Source organism: Toxotes jaculatrix, chromosome 17 (assembly GCF_017976425.1).
Source record: "Toxotes jaculatrix isolate fToxJac2 chromosome 17, fToxJac2.pri, whole genome shotgun sequence".
Classification (NCBI taxonomy): Eukaryota; Metazoa; Chordata; class Actinopteri; family Toxotidae; genus Toxotes; species Toxotes jaculatrix.
Window position 1 is genome coordinate 20444540 of NC_054410.1, and position 27018 is coordinate 20471557.

The following is a 27018-nucleotide window of genomic DNA, read 5'->3' on the forward strand; positions in this document are numbered from 1 at the left end:
TACTACTGATTTTGGTGATCCCCTGACTTTAGTGTCATGTCAAAGTTTTAACTTGTCTAAATCATGAGCAAATACTTTGAATTAAGGACATTACCACCAGCATCAGCTGTACTTTGTGCTTGGTGATAATTAGTATTATAGCATGCTAAAAAAAAAAGCTGGTGATAGTGGTAAAAATTATACCTGCAAACATCTTTTAGCGTTTAGCTCAGAGCACCATGGGATGTGACATTTGAAAGATGGTAATTATACATTTATGGGAAAAGTTTGACCCATTGGGACTAAAAGTCAGGATATTGTACTTAAGAGTAGAGTAACATCTAAATTCAAAATTTAACCGAGAATCCAACGGTGCCAAAATAAAGACACCTGCTGTTTTCCTTTAGCTATTCTTATGTAACTAGTCCTCATTCAGTGTCAACAAGTACATGTGTAAAATTTACATAGTGCATTAACCTGTTATCAAAGTGACACCTGGCATTGCTCATTATGCACACACACTTCGAGGTCACGCTCTCAGACAAGTGAACCACAATGCAAAAGGAGCAGGAAGCTTTCATGTAGACCCAGCCATAATAACAACACTGAAAACTGAATAAGGAGCAATGTTCTGTCATCAAACAGGGCGAATTCCTGCACATTATCTGTGCTTGAATTTGTCAAAGGTACTATATATAAGAATGTGATGCAGTGTACATATATTATTGGCTTCTTTATTGTCAGTGTGTGAACAGATTGTTATGTAACTTGACAAATGAAACCTTTCTCAGCTTTCTTAGTTGCCTATAACAGAATGTATGTAAGATTCATGTAACATTTTTTTCCCAAGTACCTTGCCTCAGTGTCTCTCTTCCACCCACCATAGAACACCAACAGCATGCAACACTAGCTAACACTGGCTTAGAAATGGATTTTAGAACCTATGTGGTCCAGACCACCTCTGAATGTGGTCTGAGCGATCAGATTTCAAATGCAATCAATGGTCAAAGGGTGCATTCACACCTGTCCACATGTGATCAAAGCGCCTGATCCTAACAGGATCAGACCGTTTACCAGTTTTAATGACTAGAACACAGATGAATTTTAATAAACGTGGAGCCAATTGAACCAGACTGTTGACACTGATATTTCCTGCTCAGACATTTCCTGCTCAGACAAGAGGTTAGCATGAGCACAACAGTCAGTTGTCGTTGGCACAGGCTAAAAATAAACACCTGTGTGAATGGATTCAGCAGAAGAATTCAATTCAGAGATCTGTCCATTTTAACTTGTTACATGCATTTAGGGGGAAAAAAATTGGACAGCAACACATTGATTTCTTTATTACTTTCTGTAATACCTATATGGTGTCATTGCCTCTCAGTATGATGGCATGTGAAACACTGATTCACTGTTTAAACATTTCCAATGGGAACATTTTACATTGCACTTTTCCCGTCTATGTTTCACTGGAATGGGCAGTGTCATAGAACTTTGCCCTTATAAATGTTCAGTGTTGTGGCCTTAACTGATGATGGTTACTGAACCAAAACCAAAGACAGGACCCACTTTGAAAATGTGCTGAGCTTCGTGGAAACCAGAATGTCTCCTGTTTCTGTGGGATTCCAGACACAACACAGATCAACCCTCTTTTATGTCTTTTATTCTTTTGTGTTTTTTAAGCATTTTTGTACAGATTTTAGGATTCATGGTTGGCATTTTAACCCCCAAAATTAACAGTTAAACAAGAAATTCCAGTATATCTGTATTAAAATAATTATAAACAGATCAGAGCATATTCTCCACATTTTGAGATTTTCTAAATAAAATTAAAAATCCTTTAAAAAAATATTAGCAATAAAAGTTCATTTTTTAAAGAAAAAAAACAACCTTACATTTTAAATTTTCTGTTTTAATCCAGACTGTGTGAGTGTATCTTGATCAGATTTGATTGAGAAGAGCCTGGCAACAGAAGCAAGCAACCCACCATCATCAGATTCTGAATGAAATCTTAAAGCCTGATTGGTCCATGGGAATGCACAGCATCACCTTTTCCAGCTGAACTGTGCTCCCCTCAAACCAGTGAGAAGAGCACAGACAAAAACACAAACACAAAATCATGCAATTTAATCAATCAATACTAGAACATTTTTTGTTTATGTGGGACCATAACCCATAATAGGAAACTGACTGAGAAAACAGGTTTTCATGGCCTTTAAATCAGGACAGCCCCTCTTCGGGCTGTTGCTGTAGCTTTACTTACTTCATACCTCGTAAGAATTTAATTGACAGTTTTAACCATAAAATGTGTCTGAAATAACAGCTGCACTAACTGTGCAGCCACAGAAAGTTGGTCAAATGAAGAAAAAAAAATCCCATTACAGCTCAGCTACACTGTGGACTTTAAAGCAATCACAAAGTGCCACCTATGTAAAGAACATTTTAAATCATGTTTGTCTTGCAAAGATTAATTCAATGGATAAAAGGAGGTGCTAGACATGCTCTATGTGTCAAACATCACAGTGCAAGTGTGGACAAGGGGGCATGTAAGGCTAGTCTCATCATCAAAGACACATTACCATATGAATGTCCTTCTTGTCATCAAAATAACTGCAGTTTGAGAGATGCCTCAGGATATTCAAAAATTGGCATTTGGTCTTAGACTAGACTCTTTCTATGATGAGCATCAAAGGGATGATTCAGAGCCAATGTTAGTCAGCTCACAATGGGTGCTGCAGAATACATACACTGTTACATACACTGTTACATTCTTGTTTTGTAATAACCACAGGTAATGGAGCATCATGGAATCTCACATGTTCAATTTCACAGAACTTATACTTCACACATTTCACCACAACTTCAGCGGTGATGATTTTGTATGGTCTGCAGACGTTTAGAGCAAGATTACACAATGATAAGAGATCAGGAGATGTTTGCCCTTCTGAGATAATATGCCTCCTCTAAGTTCGTTGACTTCAGCTCTACTGATCTGAATCTGGAAACTTGCACAAAAATCACACTAAGCGCTGAAAACCTTAGAGGTGACTGTAACAGAAACATTAACATGTTGTTAGTGAACTCCTAGAAACTTCCACTGAGTTCAGATAACAGATTTTATTTGTCATAAGAGAGTTCACACTTAACACTGTTTGACCTTTGGATCTATAATACTGTCTTAAACCGATTCATAAAGTTATATAGAACTTCATAAATTCACATTTATATGCTGATTGCAACACATAAAAAATAAAAACACAAAACTAACTTCCGTAAGATGCATAGTAAAAAGTGGGTCATGTACAAAAGTAACACCACTTTGGCACAAGACTTTCAGTTTCAAAGAACAATAATACTGAATTCCAGGGAACTCCCCTTTAGACCTTGATTTAGTTTTATGATGTCCAGTTATCGACAGCAGTTCTTTTAACTACCCACCATTTATATAAAATTGTAGAATAAATCAACAGTGTGTACGTGTAAAAATAGAAAAGGAGAATGATTTCCATAACATCTAAAGAGAAGATTGGAAAATGAAGCCTTGGTGTGATGAGCTGCTGAAATTTTTACACAGATATGCTAAATGGCATAACACAGCCAGTCATCATGGGCTGAAGCTGTCACATGATCTCACCATTTAATGCGAGAAAAGTCAACAAATCGTCTTTGATATTTCTTGTTTATACGAGACATAATTTCTCACACTCACAATCTCTTCCTTACGTAAGTTTAAGACAAGAATCCTAATATTGCACTCCCACTGACCTGCAGGGTTTTCAGACTGCGTGGGTGTGTGTCTGAGTACTATTCATTTGGACAGTTAGATTATGCAAGGAGTCCTGAAACCAGCCTGAATGCCGGCCTCCCTCTTTCACACTACTCTACTTCCTTCAAAATTTGTGTTTCCCAGATATAGAGTGTACTTGTGAAGAGATTACAGCAAGGCAGTGTTCAAGACTGGTTGGCAAATACATGTAAACCCAGAACATACAGCAACCAAATCACTTTTATACTGGTTATCATTGTCTTTTACATGCCTGTAAAAATTTAAAAGATTCTCTTCTTAATTTAATTTATTCAGATTCTACCATATGACTCTCAATGTATTTCCTATGACGCTACACATCACTCAGTTGTTTCCTTGAATAGTTATCAAGATGAACATCTCAGTCCAAAGATCTGCACCACAAAAGAATCCTCAAAATGCCCAAGGTCTTAAAACAGGGAATAACCCTCCGTGCGTATGAATAAATCACTGCCATGTCTCTTTGTGTATCAACAACACGTCCATCCTGGGACGGAATGATGCCAGCTCACTTCCTTGTCAACAAAGGAAGAGGGGGAACCAGATGGAGAGTTGTTTCTGTGGCCTGTAAAACAGCCGACGCAACAACAGCTCAATAAGCAATGGCCCAGGATGGGGAAATGTGACTGAGACAGGCCCAAGGACCTTTCTGACACCCAATTGTTTCCTGAGTTTCTGTGTCCGGCTTTCCGGACCGGAAACTTTTGGGCACCCCCCCAAAGGTGAGTTTGTATTTGTGTGTTTATGTGTGCACACACTGTACAGTAAGTTTGCATGTGTGTGTGTTGTGGATGTGAGAGCAAGGTGGGGTTGTTAGTGAAGACGCGGGAAGTACACTGGCAAAATGCCTGTTTCTTTTTAAAGAGCGCGTAGGAAAGGATGGGAAAGAAAGACACTGAGCTGCGTTGAACAATGCTGCTAACAGCTGGTGCTGTTGACCACATGCATTACAGTTTGTTCACAGAGGGAAGAAAGCAGTAACCCTGACCTTTGACCTCACAAGACTTCACCAATGCAGTACTTTCTGTGGGGTCAAGAGAGTCCAAGAATCACTAAGTGCTTTAAAAGAGCTGTTGTTTTTGGCCTTGGGAACATTTACACTAAGCTTTTTATCTCATAGAATAATGAAGCACCTATGTAGACCAAGACAGTGTTAAATAGGGTATGAACTGTTTAATGTAGCCAGTTAGCCAGAAAAGGAAAAAAATCACCCTTAAAACACCTTTTGCTGGCAGTAGGCTATATCTTGCATTATTTGTTTATGTTTTGCGCGGTGAAGACTGAGAAAGCCAAGCTGTGACATCTCAAGAGGCACTTTGGAACATTGTCAGATCATGTTAGACTTAGACTTAGACTTAGACTTAGACTTAGACAGACTTTATTGTCATTCAGGTATACAATGTATACAGAACGAAATTTCGTTGCATTTTACTCGCAACAGTATAAAAAGATAAAGGATATGGCATGTAGACAGTGAAATGAGGAAACAGGCAATAGAAATGAATAAATAAGGACTATAAACACAGGTAAAATATAAATACAGTAAAAAAACAGTGCAAAGTGCAATACGGTGATTGAAAGAGACAGTAGTGCAGTCTATGGATTATAGAATCTAAGAGTTTAAAAGTCTGATGGCGAGGGGGAAGAAGCTGTTCCTGAACCTAGTGGTTCTGCACCGGATGCTGCAGAATCTTCTTCCGGAGGGTAGGAGTGAAAAAAGTCTATGGTGAGGGTGTGAGGCGTCCTTGATGATGTTGCTGGCCCGGGACACACAGCGCTGAGAAGCAATGTCCTGCACAGAGGGAAGGGAGCTCCCGATGATTTTCTCAGCTGTCCTCACCACTCTCCTCACATTCCTCCAGTCTGCAGCAGTGCATCCTCCACACCACACAGAGATGCAGCTGGTGAGGATGCTCTCTACAGTACTCCTGTAGAATGTAGTGAGGATGGGTGGGGGCAGGTGGGCTCTCTTCATCCGTCTCAGGAAGTGCAGGCGCTGCTGTGCCCTCTTAACCAGAGACGCAGAGTTCACCGACCACGTGAGGTCGTCTGTGATGTGCACCCCCAAAAACTTAGTGCTGCTGACCACCTCCACGGCCGAGTTGTTGATGAGGAGAGGAGCGTGACTGGGCTGGATCTTCCTGAAGTCCACGATGATCTCTTTGGTCTTGTCAACGTTCAGGATCAGGTTGTTGCCTTCACACCATCTCACCAGCTGCTCCACCTCCTCTCTGTAGGCCAGGTCGTTATCATCTCTGATGAGGCCCACCACTGTCGTGTCGTCGGCAAACTTCACAATATGGTTAGTGGCAGACCTTGGGACACAGTCGTGTGTCATCAGAGTGAACAGCAGAGGGCTCAGGACACAGCCCTGGGGGGAGCCTGTGCTGAGAGTGATGACGCTGGAGGAGTTCTTGCCGACCCGCACTGACTGTGGTCTTTCAGTGAGGAAGTCTAACAGCCAGTTGCACAGGGGAGTGCTAAAGCCCAGGAGTCCCAGTTTGCCCACCAGATGCTGTGGGATGATAGTATTAAATGCTGAACTAAAGTCCAGGAACAACATCCGCACATGCGTGTTCTTCTCCTCCAGGTGTGTCAGGCTCAGGTGAAGAGCGGAACAGATGGCATCCTCTGTGGAGCGGTTTGGCCGGTAGGCAAACTGGAGCGGGTCGAATGTGGGGGGGAGTTTGGAGATGATGTGGTCCTTCACCAGTCTCTCGAAGCACTTCATCATGATGGGGGTGAGTGCAACAGGCCGGAAATCATTTAGTGAGGTGATGTGTGTCTTTTTGGGCACTGGAATGATGGTTGCAGCCTTGAAGCACGTTGGAACTTTGGCTTGGCTCAGTGAGGTGTTGAAGATGTCCGTTAGGACACAAGCCAGCTGATCAGCACATTCCCTGAGCACTCGTCCAGGAATGTTGTCAGGGCCCGGGGCCTTGCGGGTCTTGACTCTTTTCAGGGTTCTCCGCACATCAGCTGAGGCAAGACACAATGCTGTTTCTTCCTGCAGAGGGACTCCTTTCTCTGCAGGGGTGCTGTTTAGTGCCTCAAACCTTCCAAAGAAGTTATTCAGGTCATTGAGGAAGTCAGTGTCATTTCCACACGCAGGAGGGGCGGTCTTGTAGCTAGTGATGGTCCGTAAGCCATGCCACATTCTCCTGGTGTTCGTGGGGTCATTGAAGAAGTCCTGTACTTTCTGGCTGTAAGTACGTTTAGCAAGTCTGATGGTACGGTTTAAGTTGGCTCTGGCAGTCTTCAGAGCCTCCTTATCGCCAGACTTAAAGGCTAAGTTCCGAGCCTTCAGCATTCTGCGTACTTCCTCAGACATCCAGGGTTTTTGATTGGCCCTGGTGGTGATGCTGTTTATGACACTGACGTCATCCATGCATTTGTTGATGTAGGCTGACACAGACATGGCATACTCATCAATGTCAGTTTGGTTGTTGTATGTTGCAGCCTCTTTGAACATGTCCCAGTCTGTGCACTCAAAACAGTCCTGCAGTGCCTCCATGGCCCCCCCAGACCACTTCCTCACCTGCCTAACGGTGGGTTTTTCCCGGATCAGCAGGGGCTTGTATGCTAGCATTATTGGGATAATGTGGGTCATCAGGTTTTGCACAAACTTGTTGAGTCCATGCAGCTCTAGTGCTCCAAATACCAGAATATTCAGAAATTCACGTACAGTTTTCAAAGTCTGCTTTTTTTTCTACTCAAATTGCAGAGGATGATCTGTGTTCACCTCATCAGACCACCTGAAAAATGTTCCTCTAACGCCCTCTGGTGAAAAAAACATACCAATACACTTCAGGAAGATTAGGATAACAATTTTTGTAGGTTTCACATTTGGGATTTTTATACTGATTATAAAATGCCTATATTATTCTGTCAAAGTATTAGTGTTTTCATTTATAAACAAATGCATCTCACTCAGCTTTTATTTTGAAAATTGGGGCTCAGCTTTAACCCGGAAGTAAACTAGTGTTATTATGCTAACGATGTGTCATCAGCACATCAGGACTTGGGTGGGAACTGCAAATATTGGGAAAAATAAGAGTGGTAGACCTGTATCGTTATTTCTGTAGGGAACAGTCTGACACAAGTACGTGATACTGTCTTTGTAAAAAAGCTGTCACAAAGTTAACACGAGAGCAGGACTTGCAAACGGACTCCAACTGCTTAGCTACGTTGATCTTCCCCAACTGGACTGTTAGCAAGCAAGGCTAACTGGCTGATTCCTTGTCTGCTTGGTCCTGACGGGACGGGAGAGAGATGTCCTGCAGCTTGTTGGAGTTCTGTCGGCTCCAAGAGCTCAGAACGGTCCGGGACTACTTGTTCAACAGCCAGAAAACCGAGCCAGAGGAGGAGAAGGATCAAACAGGTACCAAGGCTTGATGAACAAGACATATTATGCATGTCTGTAGCATGCAGCAAGCAGCACAGTGTGTGACTGCAAACTAAAGTCGCAGCACTTCTCGAAGTACTTAGAGCACTAATTTAAACAAAGCAACTGCAAAGTAGTATAAGGACTATGAATATAACTAAACGTAAAAGCTAAAGATACAATTTCTTGCTAAAGGTAGCAAGAAGTGGTCGGGGTGGGGTTCGTTTCGTCGGAAACTAAGCTTAAATTTGTGTTTACGGGTTATAGCTGAGGAACCATCCTCTCAAATCTGAACAGTATGTCGTAACTAACATATACCTGACATGCATCTAATGTGACAGTATAATTTATAATATATAAGGTAATCATGAGAGGTTTCAGTGATCTGAGTGCACTAATAAAAGCACCTCATTTAATAGTAAAGTGGATGATGGAGCTTCAGCTGTGCTCTGCAACACCAGCAAGGCACAGAAAGGGTAAATGGAGAAATGTGCCTGCCCTTTTTGCTATGAGTCATCCCACATGAGGCGCCTGAGCGCATCACTGCAGGATGCTCAGCTAAAGAGGACAGGCACACACAGAAATTACACTTGAAGTTTCATTTCCACACACATTACACATCCACACACACACACACACACACACACATACTGCACCAAGGCAGTGTGGCTAATGAATTACAAATGTCTGTGGCAGCAGTGGGATTTTGTCCTGAATTTTTGCTACTTGCCATGTTAATTTGGCTTACACCCACTCTTGAATATGTTTAGGTTATCTCCCTGTAGTACAACCCTCGTCAGCACTTCCCCTCTTGTCCTCTCTTATTTTGTTTTCACTGTTTGCATTTCTGTGGCCATGTAATATTTTTAGCTGTTGGTTTTATTGCTTCCATCCACCCCAGTGCTACACACCTCTCTATAACAGATCAGTCTCTTTGGTCTCCTCTTGGAATTTATGGTCACTCAGTGTTCTGTGTTTGCGGTGTGATGGCCAGTACAAGAAGTGTGAGTAACCTGTCAGTAGTCTTATTAAGATAAAGATCATGTGGTGATGTGATCCCTAAGTAATCAAGACTTAACTTAAGTCAGGTGTATGACTTTGAGAGTCCTAACCACTGCACAGGCACTGTCAACCCAGTTTTAATTGCATTTCCCTGTTTGTTTACTTTTTCCTCAACAGATAATCAGCTATCTTGGGACACATCTGACTGGGAGTCAGCATGGGATACTGGCGACAACAAAGAAGAGGAAGCCACGTCTGCCACAACGGTTTATCTTTTTTTTTCTCTACTTCATTCTCTGATCTCTTTATTCTCATATTTCTCCTACAATATGGCAGCAGGTGCCATTTGGTTTTGTAAAGTTGTCTTGGTTGCTAGTAGAGGCAAATACCCTGTATTTTATAAGCAAAGTTTTATTGCTAACATTGTTTCCAGGAAAGATCCCTTCACACTGACCTTCCTCTTTTGCTCTGTAGGTGGAGGAAGAGACCACGGGACAGAGTGGACCCTGGCTGCAGGACTGCATTGTGTCCCTGTCGCCCTGCTCCGATCTGCTAGTGGTGGCCCGTGAGCACAGGGCAGTCTTTCTCTCAGGTCAGATATTCAAACACACACACACTCATCTTGATCTGTAAGTGCACAGTGGAGTCATATGTTACTGTTAATGCTTATTGATTCTTACAGCTAAGTGGCGTACAGATGACAGTGGCAGAGAGGAGATGACTCTGGCTGTGTCTTGGACTGGAACCCTCAGTACTGAGGAAGGGTGAGAGAAAATGAGTGCTGATGAAGTTATATTGGAGATTGGAGGATGACACTACATTTGAAGACAAAATAAAAGCTCAGTCACACTGACATTTCACCTTGCTTTGTTTGACGCTTTCTCTCTCCCAGAGAGTGTGTGAGCAGCTCTGTCTGTATCCCTCTGGCAAGCCAAAAGAGGTGAGAAATATGTGGGTGATAGAGGAGATGCTTGCATATATGTATACGTGTGATTATGGTTCATTTTAACAGTATATGTTTGTGTGTACATTTCCAGGAGCTCCACAGGGCGGCCTGACTGGACATGTGTAGTAGTGGGTTTCACTTCTGGCTATGTCCGCTTCTACACAGAGGTACGTCATCTTTTTGTACCACCTTGTTAACAGTGTCAACAGAAAAAGGAAACCAGGAAACCATTCTGTACAGTTTGGAAATAGTGAGGAATGAAAGTATCACATGTCAAACTGATTGTGTCTCATCAGAATGGGGTCCTGCTCCTGGCCCAGCTGCTGCATGAGGACCCTGTGTTGAGACTCAAGTGTCGGACATATGAGATCCCCCGTCATCCTGGAGTAACTGAGCAGGTAATGTACAGACCGGACACGGCTGTTAGAACTGTGTATGAGAATTATGTTCAAATTTAAAGGAATAGTTTAACATTTTAGAAAACAGGCTTATTCACTGTTTGGGTGGGGGGTGGGGGTGGGGGGTGGGGGGGGGGGGGGGGTGGGGGGGGGGTAGGTGAGACGAGAAGCTCTATATCATTCTCAATGATGAAGCTACTGCTAGCAACCACTTAGCATTGCTTAGCTGTGCTGTGGTGATGACAGGAGTTTGGATGTTTGAGACAGGATGACGGGGGGTCTGGTCCATAAATTGTGTTGTTTTGACACTTTAAATGTATATAAAGATATATAATGCGTTAATTAGGTGCTGTTAGGTCTGTTTTGTTGCCTTTGGACACACCCTATTTCTGGTCTTCATGATAATCTAAGATAATTGCTGCTTCATATTTACTGTACAGACATGAGACTGGTTTTAACAGTGACTACGTATATTTCCCAAAGGGTCAAATTGTATGACTACTGAGTGTGGAGATCTTCAGTTATGTCTGATAAAATATTCTGCACTCAGGGTTTATTTATTAGCTTTTCCAGAACGTTCAACCTCATCCCACCATGTTCTTTTGCAAATAAGTGGTTATTTATTTCATCCTACCACAGCATGAGGAGCTGAGCATCCTCTACCCTGCTGCTCTGGTCACCATCGATGGCTTCAGCCTCTTTCAGTCTCTGCGTGCCTGCAGGAACCAGGTGGCAAGAGGTAATGTGTGTGTGTGTGTGTGTGTGTGTGTGTGTGTGTGTGTGTGTGTGTGTGCGCGCGCGCACCAGGGTGTATTCATGTGTATATGCTTGTGTGTGTAAATTATAGCTGCAGGGTTCTAGTTTTAAATGGTATAGGATTGTTGCAGTGTTTTAACAGACACTTTTTTTTCCACTTGCTGGCTGGGTGGATAGTGTTTGCCACAAAGTACACAGGTACTAAGGAGACCTGGACCTCCTTATACTGTACTACTACCTACACAGATGCACACATATACCCTTATCCAGCCTCTAGAACATTAGTAGCCAAGCTTCTGTAGGGTTTCTTTGAGCCTTTAGTATTACTCTGTGTGTGTGGGTATATGTCCACTCACCCTACATATCAAAAGCTGTGCTGAATGCAGTCTTTGTTACTATTAAACAGTGCTACAGTATTAAATGGAGCTAAATGCAAGCCATACCCACTAGCTAAAAGCAACCAATAGAAAATGAAATCCCTTGTTAAAAAAAAAAAAAAAAATTGGTAGCTCTCTTTTTTTTTGAAGTTGTTGAACTCTTTTCATCCCTGTTCATCCAGCTGCAGCAGCAGGTAGTGATGTGATCCAGCCTCCACCTCTGGCCTACAAGAAGTGGGGTCTGCAGGACATGGACACCATTGTGGACCACAGTAGTGTGGGTAAGACACTGTTTCTGAAATAGTAATTTGGTTTTGTTCATATTAGTGGCCGATTGGCTTATGACAGATTGACTTGTGGTCATGGGTTATTCCCCTTTTGATTTATGACTCCATCACATGGTTACCGTGATTTGAGCTGATTCTGATTTGGCCTTACAGCATTTTTATAACTTTCTCACAAAATTCACAGTATTTCCACAACAAAATCTTCCTGGAGATGAAGCAAGCAAGATTTATTTTTCATTTTATTTGCATTTTAATGAAGAAAAAGTAAAATTTGCCATATGCTGGGAATATTCTGTCTGCAATTTAAAATTGAAGGAATGATTGACTTTCACAGCAAAGTACTATCATAAGAATGTCATTTTCTTAGGCCCAGATTCTCTGTTCAACCTGTCTCTGTCTAACCGCACTGTCTCTATCTGTCTCTGTCTGTTTGTCCATTCTTTCTCCTGTTAGGCATTATGACACTGTGTGTGTTTGACCAGATGAAGAATGCATCTATCCTGGGGGGGTTTAATGCTTCAGTCAAGGGCAGCCCCCCTGCCATGAGCCAGTATGTCACCGTGGGAGGAGGGCCTTACACAGGCTTTTACTATGCTATAGAGGTTTGTGTGTGTGTGTGTCACACTGACAAACATCCTGTAGCAGACAGTGCGAGACATAACCTAAGAGTGTGTGTGAAGGAACTGATTTGTGAGATTTTGAATAAACGTGGCTGTTCCTTGGCTCTCTCTGTCTGTTCGTAGGGAAGCTCCCAGCCTCTTCTCTCTCATGTGGCTCTGGCTGTGGCCAGTAAACTCACCTCAGCCCTCTTTAGCGCTGCCAGGTATGTGTGTGTGTGTAAAAAATATATTACATACACCTCATTATATTGTCTTCTCAGCGCCAGCTTTATCCACACAGACTGGTTGTTTGCTTTCATCCTCCCTTGAGTCTCCTTTCATCTTCTTTCTTGTCTATCCTTTCCCTCACCCACCTCTACACCTTATTCCTTTTCATATACTCTAGTCTCCCTTAATCTCTTCTTTTTTCATCATCTTGTTTGTCTCTTGTTCAATTTCTCTGTCATTCTCCCTGTCTTCCTCTCAGTGGATGGCTTGGTTGGAGCAAGAACAAGAGCGAAGAGGAGACTGTTCAGAAACAGAAGCCCAAGGTGGAGCCTTCAACTCCCTTAGGAATCAGGTACCAGTCATGATATTGCAACACATATGCAGCATCTGTTGTTCCCCATCGATACTGTTTGCTTGTTTGTATCCTTCCCTCGTCCCTTCTCTTAAACTCGACCTCTCTCTTCCAGATTCGGTCTCCCAGACTCTCGTCGCCATGGAGAATCCATCTGTCTGTCCCCCTGCAACACGCTGGCTGGAGTTACAGATGACTTTGGTCGAGTCACACTGCTGGACCTGGCCAGGGGCATCGCCATCCGCATGTGGAAAGGTGAGAGAAAAGAAGAGCTAAAAAAACAAGAACAAAGAAGTGGATAGTATAGTTTTGTAAGGGGATCTCTGTAAAGAATTGAATTGGTTGAACATGTGCTAAGAAGATAGTTTTTATATCTCTTGTAGCTTCCCTTTGGCTTTTCTGTAACTTTATAAACATTCATATGATCTGTTCCTTCTGTAAAGGCCAAGCCATGCATCCATTTTAAAATGCTGTTCACTGTGTCCCTGCCATTAAGATCACTGTTCATCTATTTAACTTGACTGCAGGTTACAGAGACGCCCAGCTGGGTTGGCTGCAGGTTCCAGAGGAGCGAGGTGATCGGGAGTTCTCCCCCTCTGCTGCCCTGCCCAGACGGCACGCTCTGTTCCTGGTCATCTACGCCCCCCGCAGGGGAATTCTGGAGGTGTGGGCGATGCAGCAGGGGCCTCGAGTCGGAGCATTCACCGTGGGTAAACACTGCAGGTATGCACAGTGCACTCTCCAAATGAAGCTCTTTTTATTCTATTTTATAGTGTAGGACAGGCAAACTGGGGGACAAACTGGGGAAGAGCACACAATGAAATATGCATCATATTTTAGTAAGACCTCAAAATGTCTTAAAAAACATCATAGTATAGTATGGCATCAAAATATGTAAAAAAAAAAGTCATATTTTAGTAAGACCTCAAAATGTCATAAAAAACGTCATAGTATAGTATGGCATCAAAATCGGCCAAAAAAAGTCATATTTTAGTAAGACCTCAAAATATGCCAAAAAAGTCGTATTTTAGGAAGACCTCAAAATGTCATAAAAAATGTCATAATATAGTAAGGAATCAAAATATGCCAAAAAAAATCATATTTTAGTAAGACCTCAAAATGTCATAAAAAACCTCATAGTATAGTAAGGCATCAAAATATGCCAAAAAAGTCATATTTTAGTAAGACCTCAAAATGTCATAAAAAACCTCATAGTATAGTATGGCATCAAAATATGCCCAAAAAAATCATATTTTAGTAAGACCTCAAAATGTCATAAAAAACATCAGAGTATAGTCATCATCAGCCGCTTATCTGGGTCTAGGCCCAGATCGCAGGGCCAACTCCCAGCCAGTCCACAATACACCAACGACCTCCCACAGCTGGTGAGCCCATGGGAGGTGGTGCCGTCCAGAGTGGGGCTCAAACCCACGAACCTGAGAGATTGAGTCTCGTGCTCTACCAACTGAGCTAACCGTGCAGTGTCATAGTAGTATGCCAAAAAAAGTCATATTTTAGTAAGACCTCAAAATGTCCTAAAAAACGTCATAGTATAGTATGGCATCAAAATGGGCCAAAAAAAGTCATACTTTAGTATGACCTCAAAATGTCATAAAAAACGTCATAGTATAGTATGGCATCAAAATCGGCCAAAAAAAGTCATACTTTAGTATGACCTCAAAATGTTATAAAAAAACGTCATAGTATAGTATGGCATCAAAATGGGCCAAAAAAAGTCATACTTTAGTATGACCTCAAAATGTCATAAAAAACGTCATAGTATAGTATGGCGTTTTTTTCGGGCAAAAAAAGTCAACATTTTTTTTTACCTCAAAATGCCATTAAAAACATCATAGTATAGTATGGCGTTTTTTTTTGGCCAAAAAAAGTCAAAAATTTTTTTGGCCTCAAAATGTCATAAAAAACGTCATAGTATAGTATGAAGTTTTTTTCGGGCAAAAAAAGCCAAAATTTTTTTTGGCCTCAAAATGTCCCAAAAAACGTCCTAGTATAGTATGGCATCAAAATGGGCCAAAAAAAGTCATACTATAGTATGACCTCAAAATGTGCCAAAAAACGTCATAGTATAGTATGGCATCAAAATGGGCCAAAAAAAGTCATACTTTAGTATGACCTCAAAATGTCATAAAAAACGTCATAGTATAGTATGGCATCAAAATCGGCCAAAAAAAGTCATACTATAGTATGACCTCAAAATATGCCAAAAAACGTCATAGTATAGTATGGCATCAAAATGGGCCAAAAAAAGTCATACTTTAGTATGACCTCATATGTCATAAAAAATGTCATAGTATAGTATGGCATCAAAATCGGCCAAAAAAAGTCATATTTTAGTATGACCTCAAAATGTCATAAAAAACGTCATAGTATAGTATGGCATCAAAATCGGCCAAAAAAAGTCACACTTTAGTATGACCTCAAAATGTCATAAAAAACGTCATAGTATAGTATGGCATCAAAATGGGCCAAAAAAAGTCTCACTTTAGTATGACCTCAAAATGTCATAAAAAACGTAATAGTATAGTATGGCATCAAAATCGGCCAAAAAAAGTCATACTTTACTATGACCTCAAAATGTGCCAAAAAACGTCATAGTATAGTATGGCATCAAAATGGGCCAAAAAAAGTCATACTTTAGTATGACCTCAAAATGTGCCAAAAAACATCATAGTATAGTATGGCATCAAAATGGGCCAAAAAAAGTCATACTTTAGTATGACCTCAAAATGTGCCAAAAAACGTCATAGTATAGTATGGCATCAAAATGGGCCAAAAAAAGTCATACTTTAGTATGACCTCAAAATGTCATAAAAAACGTCATAGTATAGTATGGCATCAAAATCGGCCAAAAAGAGTCATACTTTAGTATGACCTCAAAATGTCATAAAAAACGTCATAGTATAGTATGGCATCAAAATCGGCCAAAAAAAGTCATACTTTAGTATGACCTCAAAATGTCATAAAAAACGTCATAGTATAGTATGGCATCAAAATCGGCAAAAAAGTCATACTTTAGTATGACCTCAAAATGTCATAAAAAACGTCATAGTATAGTATGGCATCAAAATGGGCCAAAAAAAGTCATACTTTAGTATGACCTCAAAATGTCATAAAAAACGTCATAGTATAGTATGGCATCAAAATATGCCCAAAAAAATCATATTTTAGTAAGACCTCAAAATGTCATAAAAAACATCAGAGTATAGTCATCATCAGCCACTTATCTGGGTCTAGGCCCAGATCGCAGGGCCAACTCCCAGCCAGTCCACAATACACCAACGTCCTAAGGCACCTCCCACAGCTGGTGAGCCCATGGGAGGTGGTGCCGTCCAGAGTGGGGCTCAAACCCACGACCCTGAGAGATTGAGTCTCGTGCTCTACCAACTGAGCTAACCGTGCAGTGTCGTAGTAGAGTAAGGCATCAAAGTATGCCAAAAAAAGTCATATTTTAGTAAGACCTCAAAATGTCATAAAAAACGTCATAGTATAGTATGGCATCAAAATCGGCCAAAAAAAGTCATACTTTAGTATGACCTCAAAATGTTATAAAAAAACGTCATAGTATAGTATGGCATCAAAATGGGCCAAAAAAAGTCATACTTTAGTATGACCTCAAAATGTCATAAAAAACGTCATAGTATAGTATGGCGTTTTTTTCGGGCAAAAAAAGTCAACATTTTTTTTTACCTCAAAATGCCATTAAAAACATCATAGTATAGTATGGCGTTTTTTTTTGGCCAAAAAAAGTCAAAAATTTTTTTGGCCTCAAAATGTCATAAAAAACGTCATAGTATAGTATGAAGTTTTTTTCGGGCAAAAAAAGCCAAAATTTTTTTTGGCCTCAAAATGTCCCAAAAAACGTCCTAGTATAGTATGGCATCAAAATGGGCCAAAAAAAGTCATACTATAGTATGACCTCAAAATGTGCCAAAAAACGTCATAGTATAGTATGGCATCAAAATGGGCCAAAAAAAGTCATACTTTAGTATGACCTCAAAATGTCATAAAAAACGTCATAGTATAGTATGGCATCAAAATCGGCCAAAAAAAGTCATACTATAGTATGACCTCAAAATATGCCAAAAAACGTCATAGTATAGTATGGCATCAAAATGGGCCAAAAAAAGTCATACTTTAGTATGACCTCATATGTCATAAAAAATGTCATAGTATAGTATGGCATCAAAATCGGCCAAAAAAAGTCATATTTTAGTATGACCTCAAAATGTCATAAAAAACGTCATAGTATAGTATGGCATCAAAATCGGCCAAAAAAAGTCACACTTTAGTATGACCTCAAAATGTCATAAAAAACGTCATAGTATAGTATGGCATCAAAATGGGCCAAAAAAAGTCTCACTTTAGTATGACCTCAAAATGTCATAAAAAACGTAATAGTATAGTATGGCATCAAAATCGGCCAAAAAAAGTCATACTTTACTATGACCTCAAAATGTGCCAAAAAACGTCATAGTATAGTATGGCATCAAAATGGGCCAAAAAAAGTCATACTTTAGTATGACCTCAAAATGTGCCAAAAAACATCATAGTATAGTATGGCATCAAAATGGGCCAAAAAAAGTCATACTTTAGTATGACCTCAAAATGTGCCAAAAAACGTCATAGTATAGTATGGCATCAAAATGGGCCAAAAAAAGTCATACTTTAGTATGACCTCAAAATGTCATAAAAAACGTCATAGTATAGTATGGCATCAAAATCGGCCAAAAAGAGTCATACTTTAGTATGACCTCAAAATGTCATAAAAAACGTCATAGTATAGTATGGCATCAAAATCGGCCAAAAAAAGTCATACTTTAGTATGACCTCAAAATGTCATAAAAAACGTCATAGTATAGTATGGCATCAAAATCGGCAAAAAAGTCATACTTTAGTATGACCTCAAAATGTCATAAAAAACGTCATAGTATAGTATGGCATCAAAATGGGCCAAAAAAAGTCATACTTTAGTATGACCTCAAAATGTCATAAAAAACGTCATAGTATAGTATGGCATCAAAATATGCCCAAAAAAATCATATTTTAGTAAGACCTCAAAATGTCATAAAAAACATCAGAGTATAGTCATCATCAGCCACTTATCTGGGTCTAGGCCCAGATCGCAGGGCCAACTCCCAGCCAGTCCACAATACACCAACGTCCTAAGGCACCTCCCACAGCTGGTGAGCCCATGGGAGGTGGTGCCGTCCAGAGTGGGGCTCAAACCCACGACCCTGAGAGATTGAGTCTCGTGCTCTACCAACTGAGCTAACCGTGCAGTGTCGTAGTAGAGTAAGGCATCAAAGTATGCCAAAAAAAGTCATATTTTAGTAAGACCTCAAAATGTCATAAAAAAACGTCATACGGCTGTAAGGCATCAAAATGGGCCAAAAAAAGTCACATTTTAGTAAGACCTCAAAATGTCCTAAAAAACGTCATAATATAGTATGGCATCAAAATGGGCCAAAAAAAGTCATACTATAGTATGACCTCAAAATGTGGCAAAAAACGTCATAGTATAGTATGGCATCAAAATGGGCCAAAAAAAGTCATACTTTAGTATGACCTCAAAATGTCATAAAAAACGTCATAGTATAGTATGGCATCAAAATGGGCCAAAAAAAGTCATACTTTAGTATGACCTCAAAATGTCATAAAAAACCTCATAGTATAGTATGGCATCAAAATATGCCCAAAAAAATTATATTTTAGAATGACCTCAAAATGTTATAAAAAACGTCATAGTATAGTATGGCATCAAAATGGGCCAAAAAAAGTCATACTTTAGTATGACCTCAAAATGTCATAAAAAACGTCATAGTATAGTATGGCGTTTTTTTCGGGCAAAAAAAGTCAAATTTTTTTTTGACCTCAAAATGCCATTAAAAATGTCATAGTATAGTATGGCGTTTTTTTTGGGCAAAAAAAGTCCAAATTTTTTCTGGCCTCAAAATGTCATAAAAAACGTCATAGTATAGTATGGCATCAAAATGGGCCAAAAAAAGTCATACTTTAGTATGGCATCAAAATCGGCCAAAAAAAGTCATACTTTACTATGACCTCAAAATGTGCCAAAAAACGTCATAGTATAGTATGGCATCAAAATCGGCCAAAAAAAGTCATACTTTAGTATGACCTCAAAATGTCATAAAAAACGTCATAGTATAGTATGGCATCAAAATCGGCCAAAAAAAGTCATACTTTAGTATGACCTCAAAATATGCCAAAAAACGTCATAGTATAGTATGGCATCAAAATGGGCCAAAAAAAGTCATACTTTAGTATGACCTCAAAATGTCATAAAAAACGTCATAGTATAGTATGGCGTTTTTTTCGGGCAAAAAAAGTCAAAAATTTTTTTGACCTCAAAATGCCATAAAAAACGTCATAGTATAGTATGGCGTTTTTTTCGGGCAAAAAAAGTCCAAATTTTTTTTGACCTCAAAATGCCATTAAAAACGTCATAGTATAGTATGGCGTTTTTTTTGGGCAAAAAAAGTCCAAATTTTTTCTGGCCTCAAAATGTCATAAAAAACGTCATAGTATAGTATGGCATCAAAATGGGCCAAAAAAAGTCATACTTTACAATGACCTCAAAATGTGCCAAAAAACGTCATAGTATAGTATGGCATCAAAATGGGCAAAAAAAGTCATACTTTAGTATGACCTCAAAATGTGCCAAAAAACATCATAGTATAGTATGGCATCAAAATCGGCCAAAAAAAGTCATACTTTAGTATGACCTCAAAATGTCATAAAAAACGTCATAGTATAGTATGGCATCAAAATGGGCCAAAAAAAGTCATACTTTAGTATGACCTCAAAATATGCCAAAAAACGTCATAGTATAGTATGGCATCAAAATGGGCCAAAAAAAGTCACACTTTAGTATGACCTCAAAATGTAATAAAAAACGTCATAGTATAGTATGGCATCAAAATCGGCCAAAAAAAGTCAAATTTTTTTTTGGCCTCAAAATGTCATAAAAAACGTCATAGTATAGTATGAAGTTTTTTTCAGGCAAAAAAAGCCAAAATTTTTTTTGGCCTCAAAATGTCCCAAAAAACGTCATAGTATAGTATGGCATCAAAATGGGCCAAAAAAAAGTCATACTTTAGTATGACCTCAAATGTCATAAAAAACGTCATAGTATAGTATGGCATCAAAATCGGCCAAAAAAAGTCATATTTTAGTATGACCTCAAAATGTCATAAAAAACGTCATAGTATAGTATGGCATCAAAATGGGCCAAAAAAAGTCATACTTTAGTATGACCTCAAAATGTCATAAAAAACGTCATAGTATAGTATGGCATCAAAATCGGCCAAAAAAAGTCATATTTTACTATGACCTCAAAATGGGCCAAAAAAAGTCATACTTTAGTATGACCTCAAATGTCATAAAAAACGTCATAGTATAGTATGGCATCAAAATCGGCCAAAAAAAGTCATATTTTAGTATGACCTCAAAATGTCATAAAAAACGTCATAGTATAGTATGGCATCAAAATGGGCCAAAAAAAGTCATACTTTAGTATGACCTCAAAATGTCATAAAAAACGTCATAGTATAGTATGGCATCAAAATCGGCCAAAAAAAGTCATATTTTACTATGACCTCAAAATGTGCCAAAAAACGTCATAGTATAGTATGGCATCAAAATGGGCCAAAAAAGTCATACTTTAGTATGACCTCAAAATGTGCCAAAAAACATCATAGTATAGTATGGCATCAAAATGGGCCAAAAAAAGTCATACTTTAGTATGACCTCAAAATGTCATAAAAAACGTCATAGTATAGTATGGCATCAAAATCGGCCAAAAAGGGTCATACTTTAGTATAACCTCAAAATGTCATAAAAAACGTCATAGTATAGTATGGCATCAAAATCGGCCAAAAAAAGTCATACTTTAGTATGACATCAAAATATCATAAAAAACGTCATAGTATAGTATGGCATCAAAATCGGCCAAAAAAAGCCATACTTTAGTATGACCTCAAAATGTCATAAAAAACGTCATAGTATAGTATGGCATCAAAATGGGCCAAAAAAAGTCATACTTTAGTATGACCGCAAAATGTCATAAAAAACGTCATAGTATAGTATGCCGTTTTTTTCGGGCAAAAAAAGTCAAAATTTAGTATGACCTCAAAATGTCATAAAAAACGTCATAGTATAGTATGGCGTTTTTTTCGGGCAAAAAAAGTCAAATTTTTTTTTGACCTCAAAATGCCATAAAAAATGTCATAGTATAGTATGACGTTTTTTTCGGGCAAAAAAAGTCAAAATTTAGTATGACCTCAAAATGTCATAAAAAACGTCACAGTATAGTATGGCGTTTTTTTTTGGGCAAAAAAAGTCAAATTTTTTTTTGACCTCAAAATGTCATAAAAAGCGTCATAGTATAGTATGGCATCAAAATCGGCCAAAAAGAGTCATACTTTAGTATGACCTCAAAATGTCATAAAAAACGTCATAGTATAGTATGGCATCAAAATCGGCCAAAAAAAGTCATACTTTAGTATGACATCAAAATATCATAAAAAACGTCATAGTATAGTATGGCATCAAAATGGGCCAAAAAAAGCCATACTTTAGTATGACCTCAAAATGTCATAAAAAACGTCATAGTATAGTATGGCATCAAAATGGGCCAAAAAAAGTCATATTTTACTATGACCTCAAAATGGGCCAAAAAAAGTCATACTTTAGTATGACCTCAAATGTCATAAAAAACGTCATAGTATAGTATGGCATCAAAATCGGCCAAAAAAAGTCATATTTTAGTATGACCTCAAAATGTCATAAAAAACGTCATAATATAGTATGGCATCAAAATGGGCCAAAAAAAGTCATACTTTAGTATGACCTCAAAATGTCATAAAAAACGTCATAGTATAGTATGGCATCAAAATCGGCCAAAAAAAGTCATATTTTACTATGACCTCAAAATATGCCAAAAAACGTCATAGTATAGTATGGCATCAAAATGGGCCAAAAAAGTCATACTTTAGTATGACCTCAAAATGTGCCAAAAAACATCATAGTATAGTATGGCATCAAAATGGGCCAAAAAAAGTCATACTTTAGTATGACCTCAAAATGTCATAAAAAACGTCATAGTATAGTATGGCATCAAAATCGGCCAAAAAGAGTCATACTTTAGTATAACCTCATAATGTCATAAAAAACGTCATAGTATAGTATGGCATCAAAATCGGCCAAAAAAAGTCATACTTTAGTATGACATCAAAATATCATAAAAAACGTCATAGTATAGTATGGCATCAAAATCGGCCAAAAAAAGCCATACTTTAGTATGACCTCAAAATGTCATAAAAAACGTCATAGTATAGTATGGCATCAAAATGGGCCAAAAAAAGTCATATTTTACTATGACCTCAAAATGGGCCAAAAAAAGTCATACTTTAGTATGACCTCAAATGTCATAAAAAACGTCATAGTATAGTATGGCATCAAAATCGGCCAAAAAAAGTCATATTTTAGTATGACCTCAAAATGTCATAAAAAACGTCATAATATAGTATGGCATCAAAATGGGCCAAAAAAAGTCATACTTTAGTATGACCTCAAAATGTCATAAAAAACGTCATAGTATAGTATGGCATCAAAATCGGCCAAAAAAAGTCATATTTTACTATGACCTCAAAATATGCCAAAAAACGTCATAGTATAGTATGGCATCAAAATGGGCCAAAAAAGTCATACTTTAGTATGACCTCAAAATGTGCCAAAAAACATCATAGTATAGTATGGCATCAAAATGGGCCAAAAAAAGTCATACTTTAGTATGACCTCAAAATGTCATAAAAAACGTCATAGTATAGTATGGCATCAAAATCGGCCAAAAAGAGTCATACTTTAGTATAACCTCAAATGTCATAAAAAATGGCCAAAAAACGGTAGTATCGGCCAAAAAAAGTCATATTTTACTATGACCTCAAAATGTGCCAAAAAACGTCATAGTATAGTATGGCATCAAAATGGGCCAAAAAAAGTCATACTTTAGTATGACCTCAAAATCGGCCAAAAAAAGTCATACTTTAGTATGGCATCAAAATGGGCCAAAAAAAGTCATACTTTAGTATGACCTCAAAATGTCATAAAAAACGTCATAGTATAGTATGGCATCAAAATCGGCCAAAAAAAGCCATACTTTAGTATGACCTCAAAATGTCATAAAAAACGTCATAGTATAGTATGGCATCAAAATGGGCCAAAAAAAGTCATACTTTAGTATGACCGCAAAATGTCATAAAAAACGTCATAGTATAGTATGCCGTTTTTTTCGGGCAAAAAAAGTCAAAATTTAGTATGACCTCAAAATGTCATAAAAAACGTCATAGTATAGTATGGCGTTTTTTTCGGGCAAAAAAAGTCAAAATTTTTTTTGACCTCAAAATGCCATAAAAAACGTCATAGTATAGAATGCCGTTTTTTTCGGGCAAAAAAAGTCAAAATTTAGTATGACCTTAAAATATGCCAAAAAACGTCATAGTATAGTATGGCATCAAAATGGGCCAAAAAAAGTCATACTTTAGTATGACCTCAAATGTCATAAAAAATGGCCAAAAAACGGTAGTATCGGCCAAAAAAAGTCATATTTTACTATGACCTCAAAATGTGCCAAAAAACGTCATAGTATAGTATGGCATCAAAATGGGCCAAAAAAAGTCATACTTTAGTATGACCTCAAAATCGGCCAAAAAAAGTCATACTTTAGTATGGCATCAAAATGGGCCAAAAAAAGTCATACTTTAGTATGACCTCAAAATGTCATAAAAAACGTCATAGTATAGTATGGCATCAAAATCGGCAAAAAAAAGCCATACTTTAGTATGACCTCAAAATGTCATAAAAAACGTCATAGTATAGTATGGCATCAAAATGGGCCAAAAAAAGTCATACTTTAGTATGACCGCAAAATGTCATAAAAAACGTCATAGTATAGTATGCCGTTTTTTTCGGGCAAAAAAAGTCAAAATTTTTTTTGACCTCAAAATGCCATTAAAAACGTCATAGTATAGTATGGCGTTTTTTTGGGCAAAAAAAGTCCAAATTTTTTCTGGCCTCAAAATGTCATAAAAAACGTCATAGTATAGTATGGCATCAAAATCGGCCAAAAAAAGTCATACTTTAGTATGACCTCAAAATGTCATAAAAAAACGTCATAGTATAGTATGGCATCAAAATTGGCCAAAAAAAGTCATACTTTAGTATGACCTCAAAATCGGCCAAAAAAAGTCATACTTTAGTATGGCATCAAAATGGGCCAAAAAAAGTCATACTTTAGTATGACCTCAAAATGTCATAAAAAACGTCATACTATAGTATGGCATCAAAATCGGCCAAAAAAAAGCCATACTTTAGTATGACCTCAAAATGTCATAAAAAACGTCATAGTATAGTATGGCATCAGAATGGGCCAAAAAAAGTCATACTTTAGTATGACCGCAAAATGTCATAAAAAACGTCATAGTATAGTATGCCGTTTTTTTCAGGCAAAAAAAGTCAAAATTTTTTTTGACCTCAAAATGCCATTAAAAACGTCATAGTATAGTATGGCGTTTTTTTTGGGCAAAAAAAGTCCAAATTTTTTCTGGCCTCAAAATGTCATAAAAAACGTCATAGTATAGTATGGCATCAAAATCGGCCAAAAAAAGTCATACTTTAGTATGACCTCAAAATGTCATAAAAAAACGTCATAGTATAGTATGGCATCAAAATGGGCCAAAAAAAGTCATACTTTAGTATGACCTCAAAATGTCATAAAAAACGTCATAGTATAGTATGGCGTTTTTTTCGGGCAAAAAAAGTCAAAATTTTTTTTGACCTCAAAATGCCATAAAAAAACGTCATAGTATAGTATGGCGTTTTTTTCGGGTAAAAAAAGCCAATATTTTCTTTGGCCTCAAAATGTCCCAAAAAACGTCATAATATAGTATGGCATCAAAATGGGCCAAAAAAAGTCATACTTTAGTATGACCTCAAAGTGTGCCAAAAAACGTCATAGTATAGTATGGCATCAAAATGGGCCAAAAAAAGTCATACTTTAGTATGACCTCAAAATGTCATAAAAAACGTCATAGTATAGTATGGCATCAAAATGGGCCAAAAAAAGTCATACTTTAGTATGACCTCAAAATGTCATAAAAAACGTCATAGTATAGTATGGCGTTTTTTTCGGGCAAAAAAAGTCAAAATTTAGTATGACCTCAAAATGTCATAAAAAACGTCATAGTATAATATTGCGTTTTTTTCGGGCAAAAAAAGTCTAAATTTTTTTTGTCCTCAAAATGTCATAAAAAACGTCATAGTATAGTATGGCGTTTTTTTTTCGGGCAAAAAAAGTCAAAATTTTTTTTTGACCTCAAAATGTCATAAAAAAACGTCATAGTATAATATGGCGTTTTTTTTCGGGCAAAAAAAGTCAACATTTTTTTTGGCCTCAAAGTGCCATTAAAAACGCCATAGTATAGTATGGCGTTTTTTTTTGGGGGCAAAAAAAGTCCAAATTTTTTCTGGCCTCAAAATGTCATAAAAAACGTCATAGTATAGTATGGCGTTTTTTTTTGGGCAAAAAAAGTCAATGTTCTTTTTTGGCCTCAAAATGTCATAAAAAACGTCATAGTATAGTATGGCGTTTTTTTCGGGTAAAAAAAGCAAATATTTTTTTTGACCTCAAAATGTCCCAAAAAACGTCATAGTATAGTATGGCATCAAAATGGGCCAAAAAAAGTCATACTATAGTGTCACCTCAAAATGTGCCAAAAAACGTCATAGTATAGTATGGCATCACAATCGGCCAAAAAAAGTCATACTTTAGTATGACCTCAAAATGTGCCAAAAACGTCATAGTATAGTATGGCGTTTTTTTCATGCAAAAAAAGTCCAAATTTTTTTTGGCCTCAAATAGTATATTATGGCATCAAAATGGGCCAAACACTTTAGTATGACCTCAAAATGTCATAAAAAACGTCATAGTATAGTATGGCATCAAAATGGGCCAAAAAAAGTCATACTTTAGTATGACCTCAAAATGTCATAAAAAACGTCATAGTATAGTATGGCATCAAAATGGGCCAAAAAAAGTCATACTTTAGTATGACCTCAAAATGTGCCCAAAAACGTCATAGTATAGTATGGCATCAAAATGGGCCAAAAAAAGTCATACTTTAGTATGACCTCAAAATGTGCCAAAAAACGTCATAGTATAGTATGGCATCAAAATCGGCCAAAAAAAGTCACACTTTAGTATGACCTCAAAATGTCATAAAAAACGTCATAGTATAGTATGGTATTTTTTTCGGGCAAAAAAAGTCCAACTTTTTTCTGGCCTCAAAATGTCATAAAAAACGTCATAGTATAGTATGGCGTTTTTTTCGGGCAAAAAAAGTAAAATTTTTTTTTGACCTCAAAATGCCATAAAAAACGTCATAGTATAGTATGGCGTTTTTTTTTGGGCAAAAAAAGTCCAAATTTTTTTCTGGCCTCAAAATGTCATAAAAAACATCATAGTATAGTATGGCGTTTTTTCCGGGCAAAAAAAGTCAAAAAAATTTTTTGGCCTCAAAATCGGCCAAAAAAAGTCATATTTTAGTATGACCTCAAAATGTCATAAAAAACGTCATAGTATAGTATGGCATTTTTTTCGGGCAAAAAAAGTCCAAATTTTTTCTGGCCTCAAAATGTCATAAAAAAACGTCATAGTATAGTATGGCGTTTTTTTCGGGCAAAAAAAGTCAAAAAAATTTTTCTGGCTTCAAAATGTCATAAAAAATGTCATAGTATAGTATGGCATCAAAATGGGCCAAAAATAGTCATACTTTAGTATGACCTCAAAATGTCATAAAAAACGTCATA

The 27018-nt window shown here is 37.8% G+C and overlaps 1 protein-coding gene across 2 annotated transcripts in view; it reads left to right on the forward strand.

Moving 5' to 3' along the window:
• The first annotated feature begins 7790 nt into the window (after positions 1 to 7790).
• Positions 7791 to 27018, forward strand: part of rab3gap2 (RAB3 GTPase activating protein subunit 2 (non-catalytic)) — a 51802-nt gene continuing 32574 nt past the window's right edge. For both annotated transcript variants that reach the window (XM_041060230.1, XM_041060231.1), the window contains exons 1-14: positions 7791 to 8165; positions 9348 to 9436; positions 9645 to 9762; positions 9853 to 9934; positions 10063 to 10110; positions 10208 to 10283; positions 10413 to 10514; positions 11154 to 11253; positions 11830 to 11928; positions 12388 to 12536; positions 12678 to 12757; positions 13021 to 13113; positions 13229 to 13368; positions 13641 to 13836. In XM_041060230.1, the coding sequence (XP_040916164.1) occupies positions 8057 to 8165; positions 9348 to 9436; positions 9645 to 9762; positions 9853 to 9934; positions 10063 to 10110; positions 10208 to 10283; positions 10413 to 10514; positions 11154 to 11253; positions 11830 to 11928; positions 12388 to 12536; positions 12678 to 12757; positions 13021 to 13113; positions 13229 to 13368; positions 13641 to 13836 (1481 nt within the window). In that variant the 5' untranslated portion in view covers positions 7791 to 8056. The remainder of the gene's footprint in view (positions 8166 to 9347; positions 9437 to 9644; positions 9763 to 9852; positions 9935 to 10062; positions 10111 to 10207; positions 10284 to 10412; positions 10515 to 11153; positions 11254 to 11829; positions 11929 to 12387; positions 12537 to 12677; positions 12758 to 13020; positions 13114 to 13228; positions 13369 to 13640; positions 13837 to 27018) is intronic.